Source organism: Cavia porcellus, unplaced genomic scaffold, assembly GCF_034190915.1.
Source record: "Cavia porcellus strain 051 isolate PalLab524CR breed Dunkin Hartley unplaced genomic scaffold, mCavPor4.1 scaffold_6, whole genome shotgun sequence".
NCBI lineage: Eukaryota > Metazoa > Chordata > Mammalia > Rodentia > Caviidae > Cavia > Cavia porcellus.
Genome location: NW_026947489.1, coordinates 85,849,549 through 85,870,875, shown reverse-complemented (window position 1 = coordinate 85,870,875; position 21,327 = coordinate 85,849,549). Strand labels below are relative to the sequence as shown.

At 38.3% G+C, this 21,327-nt stretch overlaps 1 protein-coding gene across 6 annotated transcripts in view; it reads left to right on the top strand.

Annotated features, from left to right (window-relative positions):
• Window positions 1-21,327, top strand: part of Tom1l1 (target of myb1 like 1 membrane trafficking protein) — a 41,667-nt gene that overhangs the window by 17,929 nt on the left and 2,411 nt on the right. For 4 of the 6 annotated variants that reach the window (XM_023563837.2, XM_003467036.5, XM_063251298.1 and 1 more), the window contains 7 exons: window positions 4,681-4,814; window positions 8,106-8,166; window positions 8,497-8,614; window positions 9,881-9,977; window positions 16,904-16,955; window positions 18,782-18,884; window positions 19,329-19,410. In XM_023563837.2, coding sequence (XP_023419605.1) covers window positions 4,681-4,814; window positions 8,106-8,166; window positions 8,497-8,614; window positions 9,881-9,977; window positions 16,904-16,955; window positions 18,782-18,884; window positions 19,329-19,410 — 647 coding nt within the window. Of the gene's footprint in view, window positions 1-4,680; window positions 4,815-8,105; window positions 8,167-8,496; window positions 8,615-9,880; window positions 9,978-16,871; window positions 16,956-18,781; window positions 18,885-19,328; window positions 19,411-21,327 lie in introns of all 6 variants that reach the window. The other 2 variants (XR_010048263.1, XR_010048264.1) reach the window with 2 other exon arrangements.

Here is a 21,327-nt window from a genome sequence, read left to right as displayed (position 1 = left end):
TGTTTTCTTAGCATTAAAAGCCTCTTTGTGCTTACCTTTTACTGGGTCTGTAAATTTGCAACACATGCCCTGTGTGTTTCTTTCTATCTGAAATCGAATACATTATTTTCTTAGAATCTTTTTTCTGTTCCTCCTGTCCACGTTGACCATCATATCCTAAAGCACTACTGATTCACAGGGCTTCTTCACTTTGTTAGAAAATAGACAGTAAAACTATCTTAGGTAGTAGACACCTTTCCTTAAGGCTGTGCTGCCTGTGGACTTTGAAATTGACTGGGTGGAGACTGGGTTTTTTTAGTCAAAGTGTCGGGGAGGATGTGGAGGCTGCGGCAGGTCTGATGAGGGTGATGAGGAATTCAAGGCATCTTCTACATGGGCCACAGGAATAAAGACTTGCAGCCTGTGTTCATTTGCAATCTTGGCCTTGTGCAGTAGGTCTTGAGCACCTTTCTCCGACTCAGATAACTGGCTTTCTTGGAAACCTCACACTTTGGCCCTTCTTTTCTTATATTTTGTCTATAACCTGTAGGAGAGTGAAAGAAGGGACTGCTGTAGCCTTCTGCAAAATAAAGGAAGTGCTTATTTGACATGTATAATTAGAAAAAGCCTTACTCCAGTTTACGAGAGAAATATAAGATCATAAGATCCTATAATTGGATCCTATGAAGGTAATTTATAAACTGGTTGAGAGAAAAAAAAAAAAAAAGTTAAAAAAAAAAAAAACCACTGAAGTGACGCCATCATTTTCTGACCAACCGTACTAACTTAACATTTGGGAACTTGTAAGCACCTGTTACCATGGTTGTAGGGTACTGTAGGGTCTTTATAAGAGATTCTTTCCAAGCTCTTGTCATCCTGAACAAACAAAAGGTCAAAGCAGGTGATATATGTATCAAGGTTTTACACTGATTACAGGTAGGAAAAGAAATATTGTATGCTCTGCAGAGTGAACACAGCTCAAATAAACTAGGAAAAGAAGTGCACTCTGTAGGGTGAGAGTAGGCCACTATAGAAAGAGCACAGCAGCGACAGGGTTCATGCTGGAGGTCTTTTGCATCTCCCTACTCAGATCTAAGTTGTCCAATCAAAAGTCTGCTTGATCTCATGCCTGAATTAAAGATAGTATTTTCTGATTGGTTCTGAGTGCAGTCCTTAGGAGCTGTTTTTCCGGGCATGTGTTCTATATCTCTATGATTGACAGATCATGCCCACTTGCCCAGCTGACTGACCATACCCGTATCTCCTGCCTCAGTCTCAAGATTAGAAGGGACTTTAAATGTGTTGGAGTCCACCCTCCAATGAGGCTGGGTGTCCCAAAATGGGCAGATTCCTCACATGGCCGTGAGTAATGGAGATGGAATGAGAACCTTGCTATGCTAAGCTTATGTTCTGCTCGTGGTGCCCACTTGTTTCTCATTGCAAACGCAGGGCTGACCTTCTAGTGTCCACGCCTACCTTGTATTTTTTCTTCTCTCTGGGTATGAATTAGCTTTTAAGCTAGTTTGGAAGAATTTGAAAGCAGTAATCAAGGCCTGTCCTCTTAAATCCCTCATGGTACTTCATACAATTATGCGTATTTACAATCTATGCTTTGCACACTGAATGAGTTTATTAAAGGTCTGTTAGGTTGAACAGATTGATTCTTTTTATTAAAGAATTAATGATGGCAAAAGAAGTTACTGAAGACAAAAAGATTTTACTGAAGAGAAAGGCAGGAGGGAAAGAAAATGTTGAAAGTATTTAGTGAGGAGAAAAAAGAAGTCAGAGAATGGTTCTAATAAGTTAATGATCTGGAGGTTTACATTGATAATTCATTCAGCAGAGGCATGTCTAAGGAGAGCGATACCATGAGCAACAGCTGATAACTGTTTGGTTTTAGGGTGCGCAGGAGATACTTTTTATTTCGAGGAGACAGAGACATGCTCTGGGTCTCCTATAGGCTGAATGGGGAGAACTGGAAGAGAAGAAATGTTATATCAGGTAATAAGAATATTGTCATTCAGACATTGTTTCCAAAGGAGCGTACTTCCTGTTTGTACTTTTCCAAGGGACATGCTCAGCTATTGTTTTGAGTGCCTTACCTGATGCTGGTGGACCTGAGATGACTGCAGCTCTTGGTGAAAGTGCAGGGGGATCTGTGGAGGGATAATATCCATCTGGGTGTCGGGAAGGGAAAGCTCTTAATGAGCTCCTCTTTGTTTTGCTGTAAAGCATTTTGAATTGTTCAATGTACTCTTAATACAGAAGCCTGCCTCTGCCTAAAGGGAAGTGACTCGGGGCTCTGTGATCTGTGATGGCACATGCTCTAGCAGCTGTCACTGTGTTTTGACTTGGTTCCCCCTCCCCCACAGTCTCTCATGGCTCCTCACATCCACAGCCTCACAAGTACCTGCTGTGGGGTACTCTGACCCATCCTTTTCCCCCTGGTGCTTGATGTGGGCTGTTTCCAGGTGGCGTGGTCCTGCTCTGAGACAGACATCAATTGCAAAGGTCAGAGTGGGCTGGCTTTTGAAGAGGGTTTTCACATTCTGCTTTGCAAGCCTGCCAAAGATGTGGTGCTCCTTTCATGTTTCCATTCCATCTGTCTCTTGAAAGGGCAAAGGGAGGGTCTTTATGTGACTGGGGGCGATTGATGTTGGCTGCAAATTCATTTCAAATTAATTCCTGTATTTTTGTAAAAGATACCTAACACCCATTGTACTTCCTTGATCTTGACCTTGTTCCTGTAGAGCTGCCAGAGAGCAACAAGAGGAACAATTTCTGTACGCTCTCTAACAAGAAGAAAGGAAAAGTTCTCATGCCTAAGGGGAGTTACGTAAAATGCTGTGCTTACCCTTCCATGCTATTGCATCCTGGGTAAAGGTGCAAGTATTCCATGACTGTATTAATTATCTAGATGAGCTTTTGGTGATCTCTCCTCCAACAAGTATAGTGCATTTGTTGATTGCTCACTGGTTGCTAGGCATTGTAGGGACTTCATCTGCACCGTTTTCTATTTTGCAGCAACCTTTCAAGATAGTCCTTATTGTTGTACTGTAGACTGGGGCTGGTACTCAAGCCTAAGGTTAGGGTTTAGCCTTGTTTCTTTAACTCCCTTATCAGGTATGTACATATATTGAAGGTACCTTGCTCTACTGAGTCCAAGGTCTTTTTCTTGGCCCCGCCTTCTACCTGTTTTTGTTTAATTAACACTTGGCCACACCTGCCTGTTTTCTTATCGTCTCAGGCTATTTTTACATTACAGTGCCACGGTTGTGTAGATGCAGCAGAGATGAAATGGCCCACAAAGTAGAAAATAGGTAATATCTGGAGTTTTAAGACTAAACTTTGACCCCTGTGCTATACCATTGCTGATATGGGTGTGTAATTAGCAAATAGGACTCTTTTTTTCTGGCTGTTAATTGCTAGTGTAGAAATCTAGTCTCTCATCTCTGTGTCTACCTCACCTTTTTTTCCCCTTTGTATTTTAATTTGTCTTCTAAATATTTTCGTGATTTTACAGAGGTAGTGCATTTTACCTCTAAGTCTGAATGCCAGTTAGTAATAGTTTGATTTATTTATTTAGAGATTTCCTGTCACGAGGCTCATAATAGAGTGTTTAGATTCTAAATGGTTTCATGCAGCATAAATTTTTTAGTGAGCCTTTCTTTCTTGAGGGGAAAAATCAGATAATATAATTGCATGAGGTTCCAGCAAGGTCTGCTGCTTTCACTGGGAGAAGAGAAATGTTCCTGTGCTTTCTGTCTTAGGTTAGTGTACCATTTACATGGACAAATTCCAGGCGAGAGGGGGGTGGAGGAAATATTAATATTCACTGAATCCACCTCCAGTTTACTGGAGGTTTGCCTGAGAGGAAGTCATTTGTAAGGAGACAGTTTTCAAATGTCAGTGTGCATAAGAAACACTTTGGGGTGCTTGTTTAATAAATGTAGGTGCCCATAGCCTTAGCCCTCGAGACTCCGAATCAATAAGTGAGCTGTACGTGATGCCTCTGATGCGTGTGAGAAAAGCAGTTTGAGGTGGCCTATTGGCTTGCTGCAGTGATTCTGAGAAGCCTGAAAGAAGTGATTATCCATGATTAGCTTTTAAATCCAGGTTCCGTTTACATCGGAATGGGATATAACTGTAAACCTTAAATGTTTAAGTACAGCATAACTGGAGATAAAATTATGCCACTGCCAGTGTTTTTAAACTGCTCCTTCTACCATCACTGATTATGATAATAACATTTTATGTTTATGCTCTGTAGTTATGGAGTTCCTCATTACATTCATCCTATTTGATTTTTATGTCAACCCTTGAGGTAGATGTGACAAGCATTTTTTTCCCCTTTGTTTATCAATGAGAAAACAGACTTAGAAAACAAATGACTTTCTTCCCCATCGTGCCATAGCTAGCAAGCAGTGCGTGTGGAATTTCTACACAGCATTTCCATTTTCTAGTCCAGTGTTATCTCCAGTGGGTCATACAGTCCTTCTGATGACTTTCGGTTTATAGAGCAAAATAGAAGCACCTGTATCTGATCACCTTCCAACGGAGAGGATGAGCTGCCGCAGTTGAAGTCCTTGGTGGCCTCTTGTAGGTGGATCTGTGGAGGTGATGTCAAGTACAGACTGACAAGTCAGTTGTCTTATAGAGCATCCTAGCACAGAAGAAGAAACCTCTCTCCTTTCTTGACAGAAACTTTATAAGACGGGTCGGGAGATGCAGGAGAGGATCATGGACCTGCTCGTGGTGGTAGAGAATGAAGATGTAACCATTGAGCTAATCCAAGTGAATGAAGATCTGAACGAGGCCATTCTTGGCTATGAGCGGTGAGTAGGTGGCAGGCCTCCATTCATTCTATGTGTATTAGGGTGTGTATTAGCCAGCTTTTCATCTCTGGAATGAAATACACAACACCTGCAACTTAGAGGAGAGTTTCATTTGGCTCATAGTTTCAGAGGATTCCATGCATGGTCTGCTGACTCTAAAGCAGGAAAACTGTACTGTGATGGGAGGCATGGCAGAGTTAAGCTGCTAACTTCATGGAGACAGAAAGCAGAGCTGGGGAACGAAGGTCAGGAAAGATTTGCTTTCCAGAGGCATGTCCCCAGTGAGCCACGTCCAGCAGGCCCACCTGCTGACAGTGGTGTAGCATCCCCATGATCGGTCACTTCGACCGTAATATCTCAGTCTATCAAGTTGACAAGATCAACGGGCAGAGATTACCCACAAAGAATGCTTTCTCTAGATTCTTTCTCCTCCATAGGAGTGGCATTTGGAGTACAGGATTCTCTTGTGTGGGTTCCACTTCCTAAATGCCAGAAAATGCTTCCTTCTAGCTAAGGTGACTCACTAGACATGCTTCGAGCCACCATCTTGACTGAGAATTACTGGGTACACTGAAATGCACAATGGAGTGGCTACATTTTAACCGCTGGGCAAAGAGTGAGACCAGTCATGGGTAAGAGGAAGAGGCAAAAAGGCTTGGATTCAAATCCAGCCAATGATGTCTTATAAGTTGCATAACTTTTTTTTTTTTTTCTTCTTTTTGAGTTCTGCAGTTCAGTCTGGCCTTGAGCTCACTTTGTAGCCCAGGCCGGTCCTCGAAATTGCCTCTGATTCCCGAGTGCTGGGAACACAGGTGTGGGCTACCACCTCAGCTACATAACATTCTTAAAACTTCATTTTTTTCTTTCTATTAAAGAAAGGTAATACCTATTTGAAGGACTTATGGGTTTACAAAAACTCTTTTTGAGGATTAAATGAGATAATGTACATGAAAATACCTAGAGGGGTTCTAACATATAAAATCATTAAAAATTACTTTCTTGTCCTCTTCCTAAGTTTCCTCTGATCCTTTTAAATGGTTGTTTGTTTCATTTGGTTGCTGTTTTCTTTGGTCTTCTACTGATCATGAGTGAACCAGGAAAACCAATGACATGAAACCAGCAGCTTCTTTCCTTCACTAGCCCATGTTCACTGCCCGTTAGGGACAGTAGATTGTCAAAAAAAAAAAAAGGCAGGGCATTGACTGACATGAGGCCAGGGGGGATATTCTTTCTTAGCACCAAATAAACTCACAATTCTTGCTTTTTTTTTTTTTTTTTTTTCTTGTGTGTAAATCTTCGTAAGAAGAAAAACATCCCAGGAAAACCACATGTTTTTCCATATAATGCTGCCTTCTGGTTTTCATTTGGGAAAATTCTGTTGCAAACCATCAGACCACTGCTTAAAGGCCTCCTCTGAGAGAAGACATCAGGAAATTGGATTGTTTCTGTGAACAGCATGTTCTAGTTTAGCTTTGAACTATGTGTTGCCAGAGTTACCATGGTACATTATGTGATAGAAACATTGGGGTCCTGATATGCAGAGAGGACCTTTTGCCTCTAGAAGAGATAATAGTATTGTGTTTTAGCTTACATTAAACACCGTGACAAGTTGCCACAAACTGAGTGGCTTAAATCAATGCAAATTTATTATTACAAGATAATAAATTAAATTTTCCAGGACGAGTCGCCAGTGGTGTCACCGGGTTCATTTTAGAGTGTTAGTAGGGTACATGTCTTTCTGTAGGCTGTCGAGGAGACTCGGTCTGCTTACTTTTGAAGCTTCAAGAAGAACATCCACTCCCTTTTATCACGTGGCCCCTTTGCTCTGTGTTCGAAGCCAATGGCTGCTCAGATCTTCTTACATATCATCACTCTTACTTCCTCTTCTGTCTCCTTCTTCCGTGGTTAAGGACTTTTATGACATCTTTGAGTTTTATCTGTATTGTCCAGGGTCATCTCACAGTTAAGGCGAGCTGACTACCAAACTTTATTCCATTTGCAAAGCTTATTTCCTTCTTCCTATATAACCTGATTTGTTCACTGATTCTGTTAACAAGGATATGGATATCTTTCAAGTGGGAGCATTATCCTTCCCATTCTCATCTGCCTTCTGGTGCCCAAAGATTCACCTCTATTCCACATGCAAAGTACTTTCACCTTATTCCTGCATTTCCAGAAGTCTCCACCATTACATGCAGGGCATAGCTCTGCAGATCGAGAGTAAATGTGTTAAGTGGAGCTTGAGCTCAGAAGTTTGTTCATACCACCTAGCACATAACTAACAAGCATACAAGAAGCCACCATGTAAGTCGATTAAATAAAAAGCATGTGTTTTAGAAAAAACAAAAAACAAAAAACAACCTTAAACCTAAGTGCATGTTTAGATGTAGTATAAGCTTTTAGACTTTAGTGTTTAGGGACGTGGAATCAGTGGCTCAAATAGTAATGCTGTATGTTTCTGAAGAAACTGAGTTTGCAAAGCATTTCTACATTATTTATTTTTCCTCCTTAAAATGAATTTCTGAAGAAATGGTTCCAGTGTTATTACTCCCTGTGAGCAGATGGAGAATTGAGATTCAGGAAGTTATGTTGATGGCCACTTAGCTGCTCATTAATAGTACTGCTATGAACCTTGGTCTTCTGCCTTCACTGTCACTAGTCTTGCAATCTATTCCACTTATTCAACTCTTCTTCCCTTATCCCGAGTGAGTAAGCAATGTAAACTAAATCAAAGTTGGAAAAGGTCAATTTTTTTCAAAAATATCTCCTATGAAAAGAAGGTAAACAGTGAAACATTGAAATTACTTCAGATACATATGACTTTTTATAGTAAATTATTTATAGTGTTAAAATAAGGAATAACATTATTTTAGAACTTATGAATAAAAAGAATGACTAAAGGTATAAGAGATTTATAATGTAAGATTACAGCCATTAAAAATTACAGTTTTGAATAGAAAAATGCTTGCATTATTGAATTAGGATGTACAGTTATGAAAGCAGATTCATTTGTAAAAGAATTAGGAAGAAAATAAACAGATTAATAGTGTTAATTTCTGGATGACTGAACTATTAATTTTAAAAAACTACATTGTGATTTCCTGACAGTTTTCTCCTAAGAGTGTTAATGTTTCATAAACTGGAAAAAGTTACTAATAGTATTTTACTGAGTATTGAACAGATGCCAGGCTCATTGCCACCATTCCTCAATATCTGTATATTCAAAATCTGTTGCATTTTGAAGCATTTTTCTATATGTTTTAAGTATTTGCATTTTGCTAATTCCAACAGGTTTATTCGAAACCAACAAAGGCTTTTGGAGCAAAATAAAATCCAGAATGGAACTGCCAATGTAAGTGATTAGAAATTTGTAAAATGAACTATTGAATATTTTACCACTTACACAAAAAAAGAAAGGCTTACCTAAAATAGATCTTAATGAAGAAGAAGTATGCATTTACAATTTGAAGTGGTTTTGATGGTCTTGAATTTTTGTCTGAAGATGTCACAAGGTCCTTAAGTAAACAGGAAGTCATGTAAATGGTGAGATATAACAAACCCTTTGAAGAATTCTTCCTCAGAAATGCATACGTGTAGGATCCTTTCCTCTCCAAAGGAGCAGCTGTAGGGAGAAAGCCGTGATGAATTAGATGAATCGCATTTTTCTTTGCTTTGTTTGCAGACCTCCAGCGAGCCTTCCGCACCGTCTTCTGACCTCCTTGACCTAAGTCCCAGCCCCTTGATGCCTCCAGCCCCTCAGGGAGACTTCAACAGCATGAATGCTCAGCTTTCAGACTTAAGTAAATAAGGATTGGGCCTTTTCAGACCAGCAGAAGAGCTTGATGTGAAACAGTTCTCTTTGGTTTCATGATTAAATGGCTCATGAGAAGGCACAAAATCAGTTTGAATATCAGGGAACACTATCATTAGATGTTCTGACTTCCTGGCAAATAGTTGGGTCAAACCCAGTACAGGCATGGGATGTGTCTTTGGAAGAAACCTTTTAAACCCATCCTACCGGCTTAGCATCCCATGGAATTCAGCTGGCCTGCTTTGCAGATGTTTTCCAGCTTGATAACCAGTTCCTAAGTCTCTTCTGAACCCTCACATTATCTGTTATATTTGTGTTTCTCTGCTATACCACAGAATCAGGTAAGGGAATATTTGACGCAGAGAAATTCAGAAATTTATAAGCGATAATCCACGTAATGATGAAACATAAAGAGAAAAACAGCTTTCAGAGTCAGAAAGTCCAAGTTGAAATCATATTTCTGCCACCTGTTAACCTTCCTAATTGGTGAATCTTTTGTACTTTATGAAATAGAAATGATTATTGTTTTAATGGGTTGCAAAGAAGGTAAATGAAATAATATTTATAAAATTCATTGCAGGTGTGGGGTTACCTGTCTTATCTGACTTATTTGTTATCTTGTAACCTTACGCCCCCAAAGTACTGGTATATTCTAAAATAAGGGCGATGAAAAATGCTACAATTTAGTTATGCCAAACCAAAATAACTTTGTTTTTCTCTTATATTATCCAGAACCACTGAATTTATGGTTTTTCTAATGGCTTTCTTCATTTCTAAACTCTTGGCTTTGCTTATGGGAGGTGTGCAGAATGAATTGAGTTGGAAATTTTTCTTATATTTAATCAGGAATTTTCAGAGAGGAGATAATTATTATCTTTGGGTATTTCACTTAAATAATGGAAATTTAAGAGCTTCGAGGAGAGCGTAGAGCTCTGTGTAAACCATAACTTTTTATTTTTGTGCTGAATTGTAAAATCCTTTCCATTCTGGATCAGTTTGAGATTTCAGAAAGTCCAATTCAATACTATTTGTTTACAACAATCTCATTTTATGCGAAGGAATATATTTCTGTCTTTGTCTCTCTCCCCCTGCTGTCAATACTCCTTTTAAATCTCTCTTAGGAGAAATATTCTATTCATGGCAAAAGAAATACCTACATTAATCTCTTTGATTTTGATTCTGACTGTGGAAAATCCATTATAATAAGTGACTGAAAAAACATTTGAAAACCGAACAAGTCCGTTTTGTGTTCTAGGTTTCAGCTCTCCAAGTCCTATTGTAACAAACAACTCAAATTCCTGTGTTTATCCACATGTGGACTTGCTAGCCTTGGAAAATACAGAAGTATCCGTGTAAGTATGTCAGTAACACCGCAGAGCTAACACCGTGGCATTCTGATTCCTTCTATTTAAGAAAATATGACATAATGGAAAAAAAAAGTTGGGACTTCAGGACAAACAGACAGACCTAAGTTAGCATCTCAGCACTATTTTCTGTTGGGATGAGATACTTAGCTATTGTGAATCTTCATTTTTCTTCCAGAATATTTTCTAGGAGTCTTACCAAGATTCATAAGAATGAAGTCTGTATGTAAAATTCCTAATACAGTGCTTAGTATATAATCCTTCAGTAAATTGTTTGTTATTTTTTTAGTAGTCAACAGGACATAGGAGAAGTTAGGGGAAATATAATGACAAAAGTGGGAGATAAAGTTCAAAATCATTAAAAGTCCTGGTCACACCAATTTTGTGAAATTCCTGGCACATTAGCAAGTGCTCCATATTTTTTTTTGCATTTCATGTGCTTTCTGAAGAAAATTTTTTTTTTTTGGTACCAGGGATCACACTCACAACCTCACACTCACCATGCAGGCGCTTATGCCCCTGAGCTAAATCCCCAGCCTCTCTGTCAATTAAATTCTTGAACCAGTGCTATAATCATTATTTCTGGTGTAGGAGAGAAGAGCGTAAGACCTAGAGAATAACATTTGCCCAAGTTCATTCACTTAGTAAGTAGCAAGTCTGAAGTGCTAGGGCACCAAAACAGAAATATTAATGACCTATACATATTGAAACATATTCAGCTTTGCTTATCGTTAAGTATTTTGTCTTTAGCTTTTAAATTGGAAAAGTCCATATGTTTGATAGCAGACCTTGTTGGGTATGCAAAGACAGACGCTGTCACAGCATTGTACAGCTCTCATAAGAGCAATGATAACATCTAAAATTATAAATATGTTTACTTTTGTACTTGCAGTCTTATTTCAAAGAATTGACACGGAATTCGTATAAAATCAGATTATTTGTAAGATTGTTCATTACAGCATTTTGGGCAATAGCAAATAAATGAAAATGACTTCAGTGCCCACTGATTTGGGACTGGTTAAATAAATATCCCACATAGCTAGGAGAAAGAAATAGACAGTCACCAATATAGTTATTTTACATGGGGGAGAATGATACAAAGTAGTGTTGGTGTGTGATGGTATACGTGTGTAAGAAAATGAGAAAAAAGATTGTTATATTAATATGTGCCTCTGTTTACATAAGTAAAACTGGAAAGATTGCAAAAGAAGTTGAAAAGATCAGTGACTTAACTTTAGAGAGAGGCAGGAGAGAATAAATATAATAAAAAATAAACTGTCTGACTTTGCCTTATGACAAAGCCAATATACTATTTCCTCTTTTCTATAAACATATATAAATATGTGTGTATATATAGCACAATACACTTCTGTGAGTGAGCTATGAAAACAATACAAAAAGTGTATAAAGAGAGTTCTTCGTCCCACCCCTTCATCTCCCCGTTTCCCCTAAGGTCACACTCTGCTGCATCTGGGTAACGGCTTTGTTAGGTCCTTTCCAAGTGTCTTTAGGTAATAAGAATGTGATTTTTGTCTCTTTTATCAAATAAAATACAGCACACTATTACATTATCCTAAATCTTGCTTTTATCTTTCACTTAACATAAATACATTGTCAGTGTTTCTATAGCATCAATGTAGATCTTTTAAAAAGTTGCCTAGTGTCTTATTAAACACTTACCCAATCGCTGAATGACTTTTCTGTATTTAAAAGAGGATGGGCCATCGAAACAGTAATGAGAAATAAGAATTAAATTGGGGCCAGGGATCTAGCTCAGTGGCGTCAGCACCTGCCTGGCAAGCTTGAGGTCCTGAGTTCAATTCCTGGTACACCACATCCCCCAAAATTAAACTGAGAATTCAGAAAATTGAAGCAAAACAAAACAAACCAAAAAACAAAAGAGGTAAGAGAATAAAAGGAGAAAGGAAAGATTGATATGCTGGGAAAAGATAGTGTCAATAGCTGTTTTCTAGACCATGAAAATTGGTTCAGTACCATAGGGTGGCTACCTGTCTGAACTCCAAGCAATGCAGGTAGTTGCTTGATAAATAATTTCTAAAATAACCAACTTGGTTAGTCTGCTAATCTAGGAGAAAGAACGAGTAATACAGATAAACTTTGCGTTAATGTTGATCTGTCTTCATAAAACCCAGTAAGAGAATAATACTAGTTAATAGCAGTTTTATTTTGTTTTAATTTTAATTTTTACTATTGCATGTTTGTAGTACATAATGATAACATTCCTTGTGGGGAGTTGGTACACATGCACATGCACAGCTTAATGCTTTTTTCCATTCCCTTTCCTGACCCTCCTTCCCCAGTAGCAGTTTATTTTGATTGTTGGTCCAATAGACTTTATACTTCAGGATGCAAAAAACCACTCAAGTGACTGTTAAACCATGAAACTGCTAGCCCCTAGAAATTCTGATTTAGTAGCAGGAATCTATAATTTTAATAAGCATCCCAGGACAATTACAAAGCAGTGGCTTTTCAATCATAAACCTTGTGATAAGCCTCTACCCTGAGATGTAGATGTTAAAATATTTATAATCGTTCTTGGAATTCACTATGAAAGAAAATCTGCATTATCTGTAACATTTGTGTTTTCTGGACTATCTGGCTAAGGCTTTTATATCTATATTTTCTAATGTAAAAGGTTTATAGAGGAATGAAACTACAATTAGATTTTTCTTTTTCTCAGTACTAGACATAGAACTCAGGGCATTTGGAGTGAGCTATATCCCTGCACTTGAAAGTTTTAAAAATTTTGAGACAGGGTCTCACTGAGTTGCTAAGTTGCCTATGCTGGGCTTGTATGTGAGATTCTAGCTCAGCCTCCCAGAGTGCTGATTACAGTATGTGCCAAAGTTGACTGGGGCTCCATGAGCTGGGCGTGATGTGATGTCTCACACTTATAATCCCACCACCAGGGAGGCTGAGACAAGAGGAACTTTGCAAGTTCGAGACTAGCCTGGGCTACAAAGTGAGCTCAAAGCCAGCCTAAACTGCATAGTGAGACCCTATCTCAAACAGACAAAAAATAAATAAATAAAACAAAATTGACTGGGGCATGTATCTTGAGGCAAGCATATGCCTGAAACCAAACAGAAGAGGCAGAATCAGCCATTAAAATGTTACATGGTCTTGAGATTTATCTACTGCTCTGTTTTTGTAATTTACATTTTTTAGTATCCCAGAACAAGTAAGTGATACAATTATTTATAACAGAAAGGAACCTTGAAAAACAACTATGATGATGGGATAAAGTCCTAAGTTATAGCTGGGGACATAGCTCAGTGGCACAGTGCTGCCTGGCAAGCACAAGGTTGTGAGTTTGATTTCTGGTACCAAAAAAAAAAAAAAAAAGAAGAAGAAGAAACAATATAAGTCATAGGTTATGGACCCCACTCACCATCAGGCAGTTGGCTGAGAAGAAATGCCTGCTTATCATTAATATTTCCAGTAAGATGTGAGATAGGACCACCGTCCCTCTCACTTGATCATGGAGGAAACCAAGGCAGAGGAAACTTAACTTTTCAGTGTCTGTCCAGCTAGTACTAAAACAGGATTCAAATTCAAATAGATCTGACTTTTTTGTTCCTGTTAAGATGGAATCTCTGTGTAACCCAGACTGGCCTCAAACTTGAAATCTTCCTGCCTCACTCTCCTGTGGGGCTCATTTTATTACCTGCATTTTTTAAAGTTTTAATTTCATTTTAAATATTCCCATATAACAAAATTGATCTTTTTTAAAGTTTGTTTTATAGTTCTAGGAATGTTAACATATATAAAGAAATCATGTAACTCGCTAAAGTCAGGACACAGAAGTCAGTCTACCCCTAAAAAATTTCCCCCGATGCCCTTGTACTATTTTTTAATAGTAATATCTTCTTGCCCCTTTAAGTCTGTGACAAAAATCAATTCCCTATCAATATAACTTGTCTTCAAGAATGCTATCTAAATAGTCATACAGTTGTTCTAAAAGAGAGGTGTTTGCTTTATGCATTTTGAAGGTCTGTAGTTAAGTGCTTTGTGTGTTTAGGAATATTATGTTCTATTGATGAATTAAACCCTATCATGTAACTTCCTTGTTTCATTTTCTTGCCCTTTGATTTTGAAATATGGATAAACTAGCTTTCTTTTGATTAACATTCACAGATACCTTTTTCCTTAACTATGTCAAAATTGTGGTTTCTTGTAGTTAGTATGTAGTTGGGTCAGATTTTTTTTTGTATTTTCATAATTTCTGGCTTTGATTTATGTGTTTGGATAATTTACATTTAATGTAATTATATGCTGAGCTTAGGTCTACCTTTTTAATTTGTTTCCTATCTTTCTATTTCCACTCTTTAGTCTTTTGGATTATTACAATGTTTTTATAATTCCACTTTATCTGCTGTGATTTTGACTATATCTTTATAATATATATGTACATGTATGTAAGAACTTCGATGATTATAATTTTTCAGTCTACTTAAAGTGTTTAGCCACTTAAAATGAAATGCAGAAAACTTATCAGTTAGATTTCTCGTTATATTTTTTATCTTTTATGTTACATCTCTTATATATTGGGAAAAAAAAAAAAACACCAAATGACCATGTTACAATTTTTGCTCGAAACCTGCAAATATAGTTCAAAGAACTCCAGAGAAGAATAGTCTACTATGTTTATCCAGTGTTTGTTATTTCTGTCGCTCTTCTTCTGGTATAATTTATCTTTTCTCTGAAGTTCTTACAGCAGTTTAGAGCAGCCTTACTGGCAACAAGGTCTCTTATTTTTGCTTTTATGTGAGACCCTCATTGTTTAAACTTTGCTTCTGAAGGATGGTTTCACTGAATACAAAACTGCAGATGCACGGCATTTCTCTTTTAACAGATTTAAAAGGTGGCTCCGTTCTTGTGGCCTAAATGGAGATCTCTCCATTGATTTCAGGGTCATTTACTTGTAAATAATGTGTTTTCAGGCTATTTGAACTTTGCTCTTTTCTAATTTTGAGCACTTTGCCATATCCGAGCATGGCTTCTTTTGGTTTATTTGGGCTTGGCTGAGTATATTAGTTTCCTAGGGTTGCCATAAACAAATTACCACAGAGTGGTTTGGAACCACAAATATTTATTCTCTCACAGTCCTTGGAGACAAGAAGTCTGAAACTCAGTTCCTTCTCCACTCTTAGGGGAGAGTCTGTGCTCTGCCTCTTTTGGATTTTGGTGACTTGGCCTCACTGGCTTATCCACTGTGTCACCCAGTACGTGCCTCTGTCTGCTCTGGCTTTCTCCCTGGTATATCACAGATCCCCCTCTGCTTTGATCTTTTAAGATCACTCATCATTGGGTTTAGAGCCCAGCCATATAATACGAGATGATAGCTTGTAAACTTAACTATGTCTGAAAGAGATCCTTTTTTTGTGTTTTAAGTTAAGTAGTACTCAGAGATTCTGGGAATTATGACTTGGATATATTTGGGGAGATTGACCATTTAATCCAAGCCAAACACTAGAAATGCCCAAGATATAATCCAAAATTACTAGGCATATAAAGAAAGAATCTGTGGGTTTATGTGTTTCACCAATCTTTGAAACACAGCTGTTTGAACCTCAGGTATTCATTATCTGAGGTGTTTGGGGGTTCTGTTAATTGCCTTATTAAAAACCTTTTTTTCTCTCTTCTGTGAGGTTTGGACAATTTCTGATAGTTGCTCAGTTCAAATTCACTTTGCTCCTATCTTTTCCATTTTGCTATTGAGCTCATTCTATAAGGTTTGTTTTTCCTAATTTTAATTTTAGAATTTCCATTTGGTTCTTCAAGTACAGTATTCCGTTCCTTTGGTGAGACTTACTATTTTTTCAGTAGTATTCCCACTTATTTCTGAATTCTAACACCTACATATTCTTGACATGTGTATCTGTTGTCTTCTTAATGCAAGTTAAAACTTTTGTTGTTCTCCATAGGCCTGGTACTTTTGGATTATATCTTGGGCATTTCTAATGTTTTATTTTGACGTAATTGGTCTTAGTTAAATCTTGTCCCAAATGCTGTTTTGATAATAGTAGGCTAACAAGTTGGTTAGATGCATGCTGCAGTTTCAGCCCTTCTGTTGGTTGTGGTTCCAGTGTCAGTCCAATGTTCAGAGGCTATGAAGTTCTATTCAAATCTGTCCTACCTGTGTGGCACCCAGTTAGGTTTGTGTTCAGCATTTTTGACTTCTCTACTGAGATCCAATTCATAGACATAACAGGTGAAGCCAAGGATTTCATACACAGCAATACAACCATTGAATTCTTCAACTTTTATGATTTCTCTGGTACTTTTTGGTTTCTTGGTTGCTTATTTCTCAAATGTCCAATCACAAACCAAAGCCTTAGTTACCTATTATACCATGTATTTCCTGGACAGTGCTGATGTCTGACCCAACGACAAAGCCTGAAGAAAGAAAACAGGGCTTCTCCCCATTCTTTTGTGGTCACAGCTCCTGATGAGGAAGATTCCTCTCAGGGTACTCATCTCTTGCAGACCACTGTTGCTGTCCCCATAGCCACCTTGGGTTTACTGTAGTTTGGGAAGTGAATACAGAAAGAAGAGGATGAAGTACGATTTCCACTGTCTCTGAGCATCTGGATTCCTCTTTGCTGCTCCTTGTATGAAAATGAAAGTGCTTATTACTTACTGTTCTGTACACACTCTTTGGTCTTAGGACGACCCCTGTACCACCAATATTATGTCTTTGCTCTTTGATACTTGTGTAACATGAACTGGAGGACACTGAAACCAGATGGCCATGGTTATAGTAGTTACCACTCTTGTGTAACCTGAAGGTGTGTTAACAGGTTTGGATTTTAGACCAGGAATATCATCTTACATTCTGCATTTGTGTTCTCACTGTAGGGTAATCATGCTGTGTTATCACACTATCCTAGGTTTGCCCAAAGGACCAGCCCAAACCTCACTTCAAGTCATACATATGCTAATGTAAGTAACTAAACCCTTTCCTGGCACTGCTCCTAGCACATTATCTTGATCAAAAAGAACTCTTGGTCATGAATTCACTCAGCATTTCTTTATACTGTATTGCTACTGCCCTGGTTAGGGGTTTTGTGTCCTTTTTAGTCTTAGGAGATTGGTTGTTTTACTAATATTAAAAAATGGGTAAAGATCATAATTCCTAGGCCAGAGGGGAAGGTCTGCCCTGGGGTGGAGCATTTGTTTAGCATGGATGAGGTCCTGGGTTCCAACTCTTAGCACTACATGCAAAGAGGAATTGAGAGAAGGAGGGAAGGAAGGTGGGGGAGAAATGAACCCTACAATTCTGTCTTTGTCTTACCTAGTTTACTAGCAGCATGTAACAAAGATGGCCATTTCTTCTGCTTTGCAAACATACCTTTCAGACATCAGTCACTTTCAGTTCTTCTCCTCCCTCACCTCCATTTCCCGTAAGCCTTCCCTTTCAGCGTCAGCAACCTCGGGGCTTAGATTTCCCACTCTTTTATATTCACTAATCCATGGTCTTTGGGTCTCACATTTTGAGATAAGCATTTATATACCTCCAAGTTCACATTCCCAGTTCAGATCTTTGTCCTAAACCCATAACTCAAGGTTTCTATTTTCCACTCAGTCCCACCTCTTGATTACATCCCAGTCCTTGCTCTCAGCCTGCTCTTCTTACAGACTTTCCACCTTGATAAATGGTCACTCCACTCTTTGAATTCCTACAGGAAATCTTGGGAACCATGGCTTGACCTCCGCTTACCTTCAAAATAACCCTGCTTCCAGCCGCTTCTTCCCACCTCCCCTTCTGCTTCCCAGGCCAAGCCACCATCAGACGGCAACTGTACTATCCTCTTAAAGAGTTGCCATTTTTCACCACTGGTTTTCCGTCATTCCCTTTGGTCTGTTTGTAAAACTAGAACCAAACTAATCTTAAGGAAAGGTGCATCACTTGTCTGCTCAAAAGCCACCTGTAATTTTCTTCCTTCCTGTTTTGCGTAATAAAAGCTTGAAATGCTGATGCGACTCTGCTCATTGCTTTTCAGCTTCAGCCCTCACCTCTCTGCTTTGCCTCACTGTTCCAAGCACACTGGCCTCTCACTCTAGCCTGGGAACTTGTGTTGTGTCTGATAATCACAGGCGTCATTTCAGAAAGTCCGGATGTTGCCGGTAGGGAAATAGTTCCTGACCACTGCCTATTAGGACAGAAACCCACACCTCAACTCTTCTCCCTTTTTTCCTGCTTTTTTTAAAATTGTAGCTTGTACTATCCAACATCGACATATTTGTTAATTTTCATTGAATGAGAGCAAGGATTTGATCTGGTTTTTTTATTGCTTTACTAATATTGCTTTGCAGCTAGTAAGAACATATTTGTAGAACATGTGAGGAAATCATAATAAATACTTCTCACCAAGTTAAACCTTTATCTTACTAGTTCTGTTGTGCACCTCTTTATAGATTTAAATTTTTGGTGTTTGTTTCCTATTTTGAGGTATTCTCGTTCTGAGGGAAACAGAGAATGTGGACCATGCCGTACAATTTTACAGCATGCATGTGAACTGAGGCAGAATATGAATGCCTAAAACAGAAAAAATAAAAACTAGGCAGTGAAGCAGTAAACCTTACAGGAAGTAGTTTTTAAACTTTAGTTTTTAAACCTTAGTTTTTAAAGTAATAGTTTAAAATTGCTCTTTCTTATCCAATTGAGAGTATATGGTTCTTGGAACAGGGGACTTGGAAGCCTAGAGTTATAATTTTTAAAGTCTCGTGTACAGTGTGTGTTTGAACATGTGTTATGCTTTCTTCAGTTGCCACAGCACTCAAGTTCAGTATTACTACAGCCGATCAGTCTGCAGACCACCACGACACCACCAAACCAGAGGCCACCATCTTTGCTTAATAATCATCCAGGTACATGAGATCTATTACTTGCATCCTGTAAGGAAACGTAGAATGTGTGAAATTATCTGTGATTTATTAGTGATTGAAAATAGAACTTAGAGGAGTTCCCTTGCATTTCCAACCTACACAAAGTATTCAAAGATGATACTACTAAGATTTTTGTTAGGTCTCCAAAGGCCAGCTTTGAACTGAATTACTTGGTGTAAATACAGGTATTTACACTAAGAAGTACTAAGGTAAATGGACCTTTAGTTGAAGTTTGGAAATCATTACACATGAATTTAATCAACGAGGCAGAAGCATCAGAACACCAGTCTGCTTGTTTTGGTTTTATTTCATAGAATCTTGTATTTGAAATCTAAATTAAATTAAGTATTATCACATTGAAAATAAGAAAGCACTGTATACACTCCTTGATAAGCATGTGTGTTTATGGTCTCTTTTCACCTAAAGCGATGACAAAGAATGATCTCCAGGGACCCAATTACTACGAGGTAATGGAGTTTGATCCCTTAGCTCCTGCTGCCACCGCAGAGTAAGTTGTTTATAAGATGATTCATTTGTGTCACGGTTACCTTTGACAGAAAAGCTTCCAGGGCTTGGTTATACATTTCACTTTGTTTAGGTCTCAGCAGAAACGGATGGGCTTATTACAAATGATTCATGCAGTTTTAGGATGGTTGTGCTCTTAATGGTCTTACCCTTCCTGGCTTGTGACTGACAAAAAATGCTGGGGTTGCACATTTAAAAACAATTGGAGCCGCTGTGTGTATTAATGGGTTCTTTAGAGATGTCTTGGCAGAAAAATCATGTTGCCTCTAACTTGAGAAGTGCCCTGTTCCCTGACTGTGGAAGTAAGTTAATGCCACAATGAAAGGACATTTTAACTATCCTTTAAGAACTAAATCAAAGGGAAACTTATGAATAAGAACTTTTTAGTTGCACCACCAACAGTGTATTTAAAATGGAATAATAAAGTATTAGTGTAGAAATTGCTTTTTAACTTGAAATCTTTCAAGTGCCATTATTTCATGATTTCTTATCAGTCAAATATGTGGCTACCAGGCTTAGCCGCATTTTAATATACTTGGAGTGGCTGAAGGCTAACCTTCAGATGGTTAAAGATGATGACAGCAAGTTAGAAATGGATCTTGCCCACAGTTGTGTTTTGGTTCATTTTGTAGAATTTAAAATGTGTAATCCTAACAACTGCCAACAGTTACAAATGGGGAAGTCTGGACTTATCCATCTTTGTATGGACTGGCAGCAGCAGAACTGTATTTTCCATGCCAGCAGTGCTTGGGATGAGTAGTAGCTATTGTCTGTACACAGGGGTTTTCTGCGGTGTACCACGTCCACCGTAGCCTCCATCTATCCACTGCCTGTCATGTGTGGGCAGTTGATGTTTTGACTCCTAGTTTAAGTCCTCCCTGTAGTCATCAGTTTTGGAATAGTTTAATAGATTTAAGTTAGGTATTTTTCCTAATTTAGAATAAGGAAACTTGCTTAGGTCAGTGTTTGATAGTTGATTTATCACTGAATTTATCAGTGGCTTAAGTAAGTGGTATTAAACAGGTATGCTTTTTAGAACTTAATGTGTTTATGTTTCTGTATCCAGGTAGATAATGGAAAGCTACTGTGTTCAAGTGAATTAGGAGATAGCTGTAGTAGATATTGCTGTATCACAGGTACTAACAGTAAGACAGCAGAGATGCTCAGAAGTTAAGCTTTAGAACTCTACCACTGTGCCTTTTCCCCCTCTAGTCTTGTGAAATATTGAAAGCTTCCAAGGAAAAGCACAGAATCATGTAGAAGAAAAAGTTTTAGGTTTTCTTCACCAGTATTAATGAGCACACACATAATTCACTTATTAAACACTTACTGTGATTCTTGCCTAACTTATAATGGTGAAGAGACACATTGTACTCCTGTCATCACAGAGGTAAAATACAGCGTGGAGACCGAAAGTAAGCAAACTGATTTGGGCATAGTGGGGCACGCCTATAATCCCAGAACTTTGGGAGATGGAGGCAGGACTGCCTTGAGATCAGCCTGGGCCACATAGTGTGTTCAAGGAGTCTGAGAACCTGTTTAAAAAAAACAAAACACACACAACAACAAAAAAGTTGGCAGGCAAAAATACAATTTTGTGTTAATAGTATAAAAGAATACAATGACTTGAGAATGTATAACAGAACTAATTCAAGTGGGATTAGAGAAAGGTTGATGGGAATTGTCAGTCGAGTGACAAGTTTGGGAAAGAGTATGGTAGGCTCAGGAAACAACTTTAACAGAGACCCAGATGGAAGAGTGTTGGCACATTAAAGAACTGGAAATGGTAAAACTGAGAGCAAAGAAAGTAACAGGAAACCTGGTACCAGATGTGGAAACTAATTTAGAAGCAAGACATGAATCCACAACTGTGATAAACATTGCTGAGAGAGGACAAGTA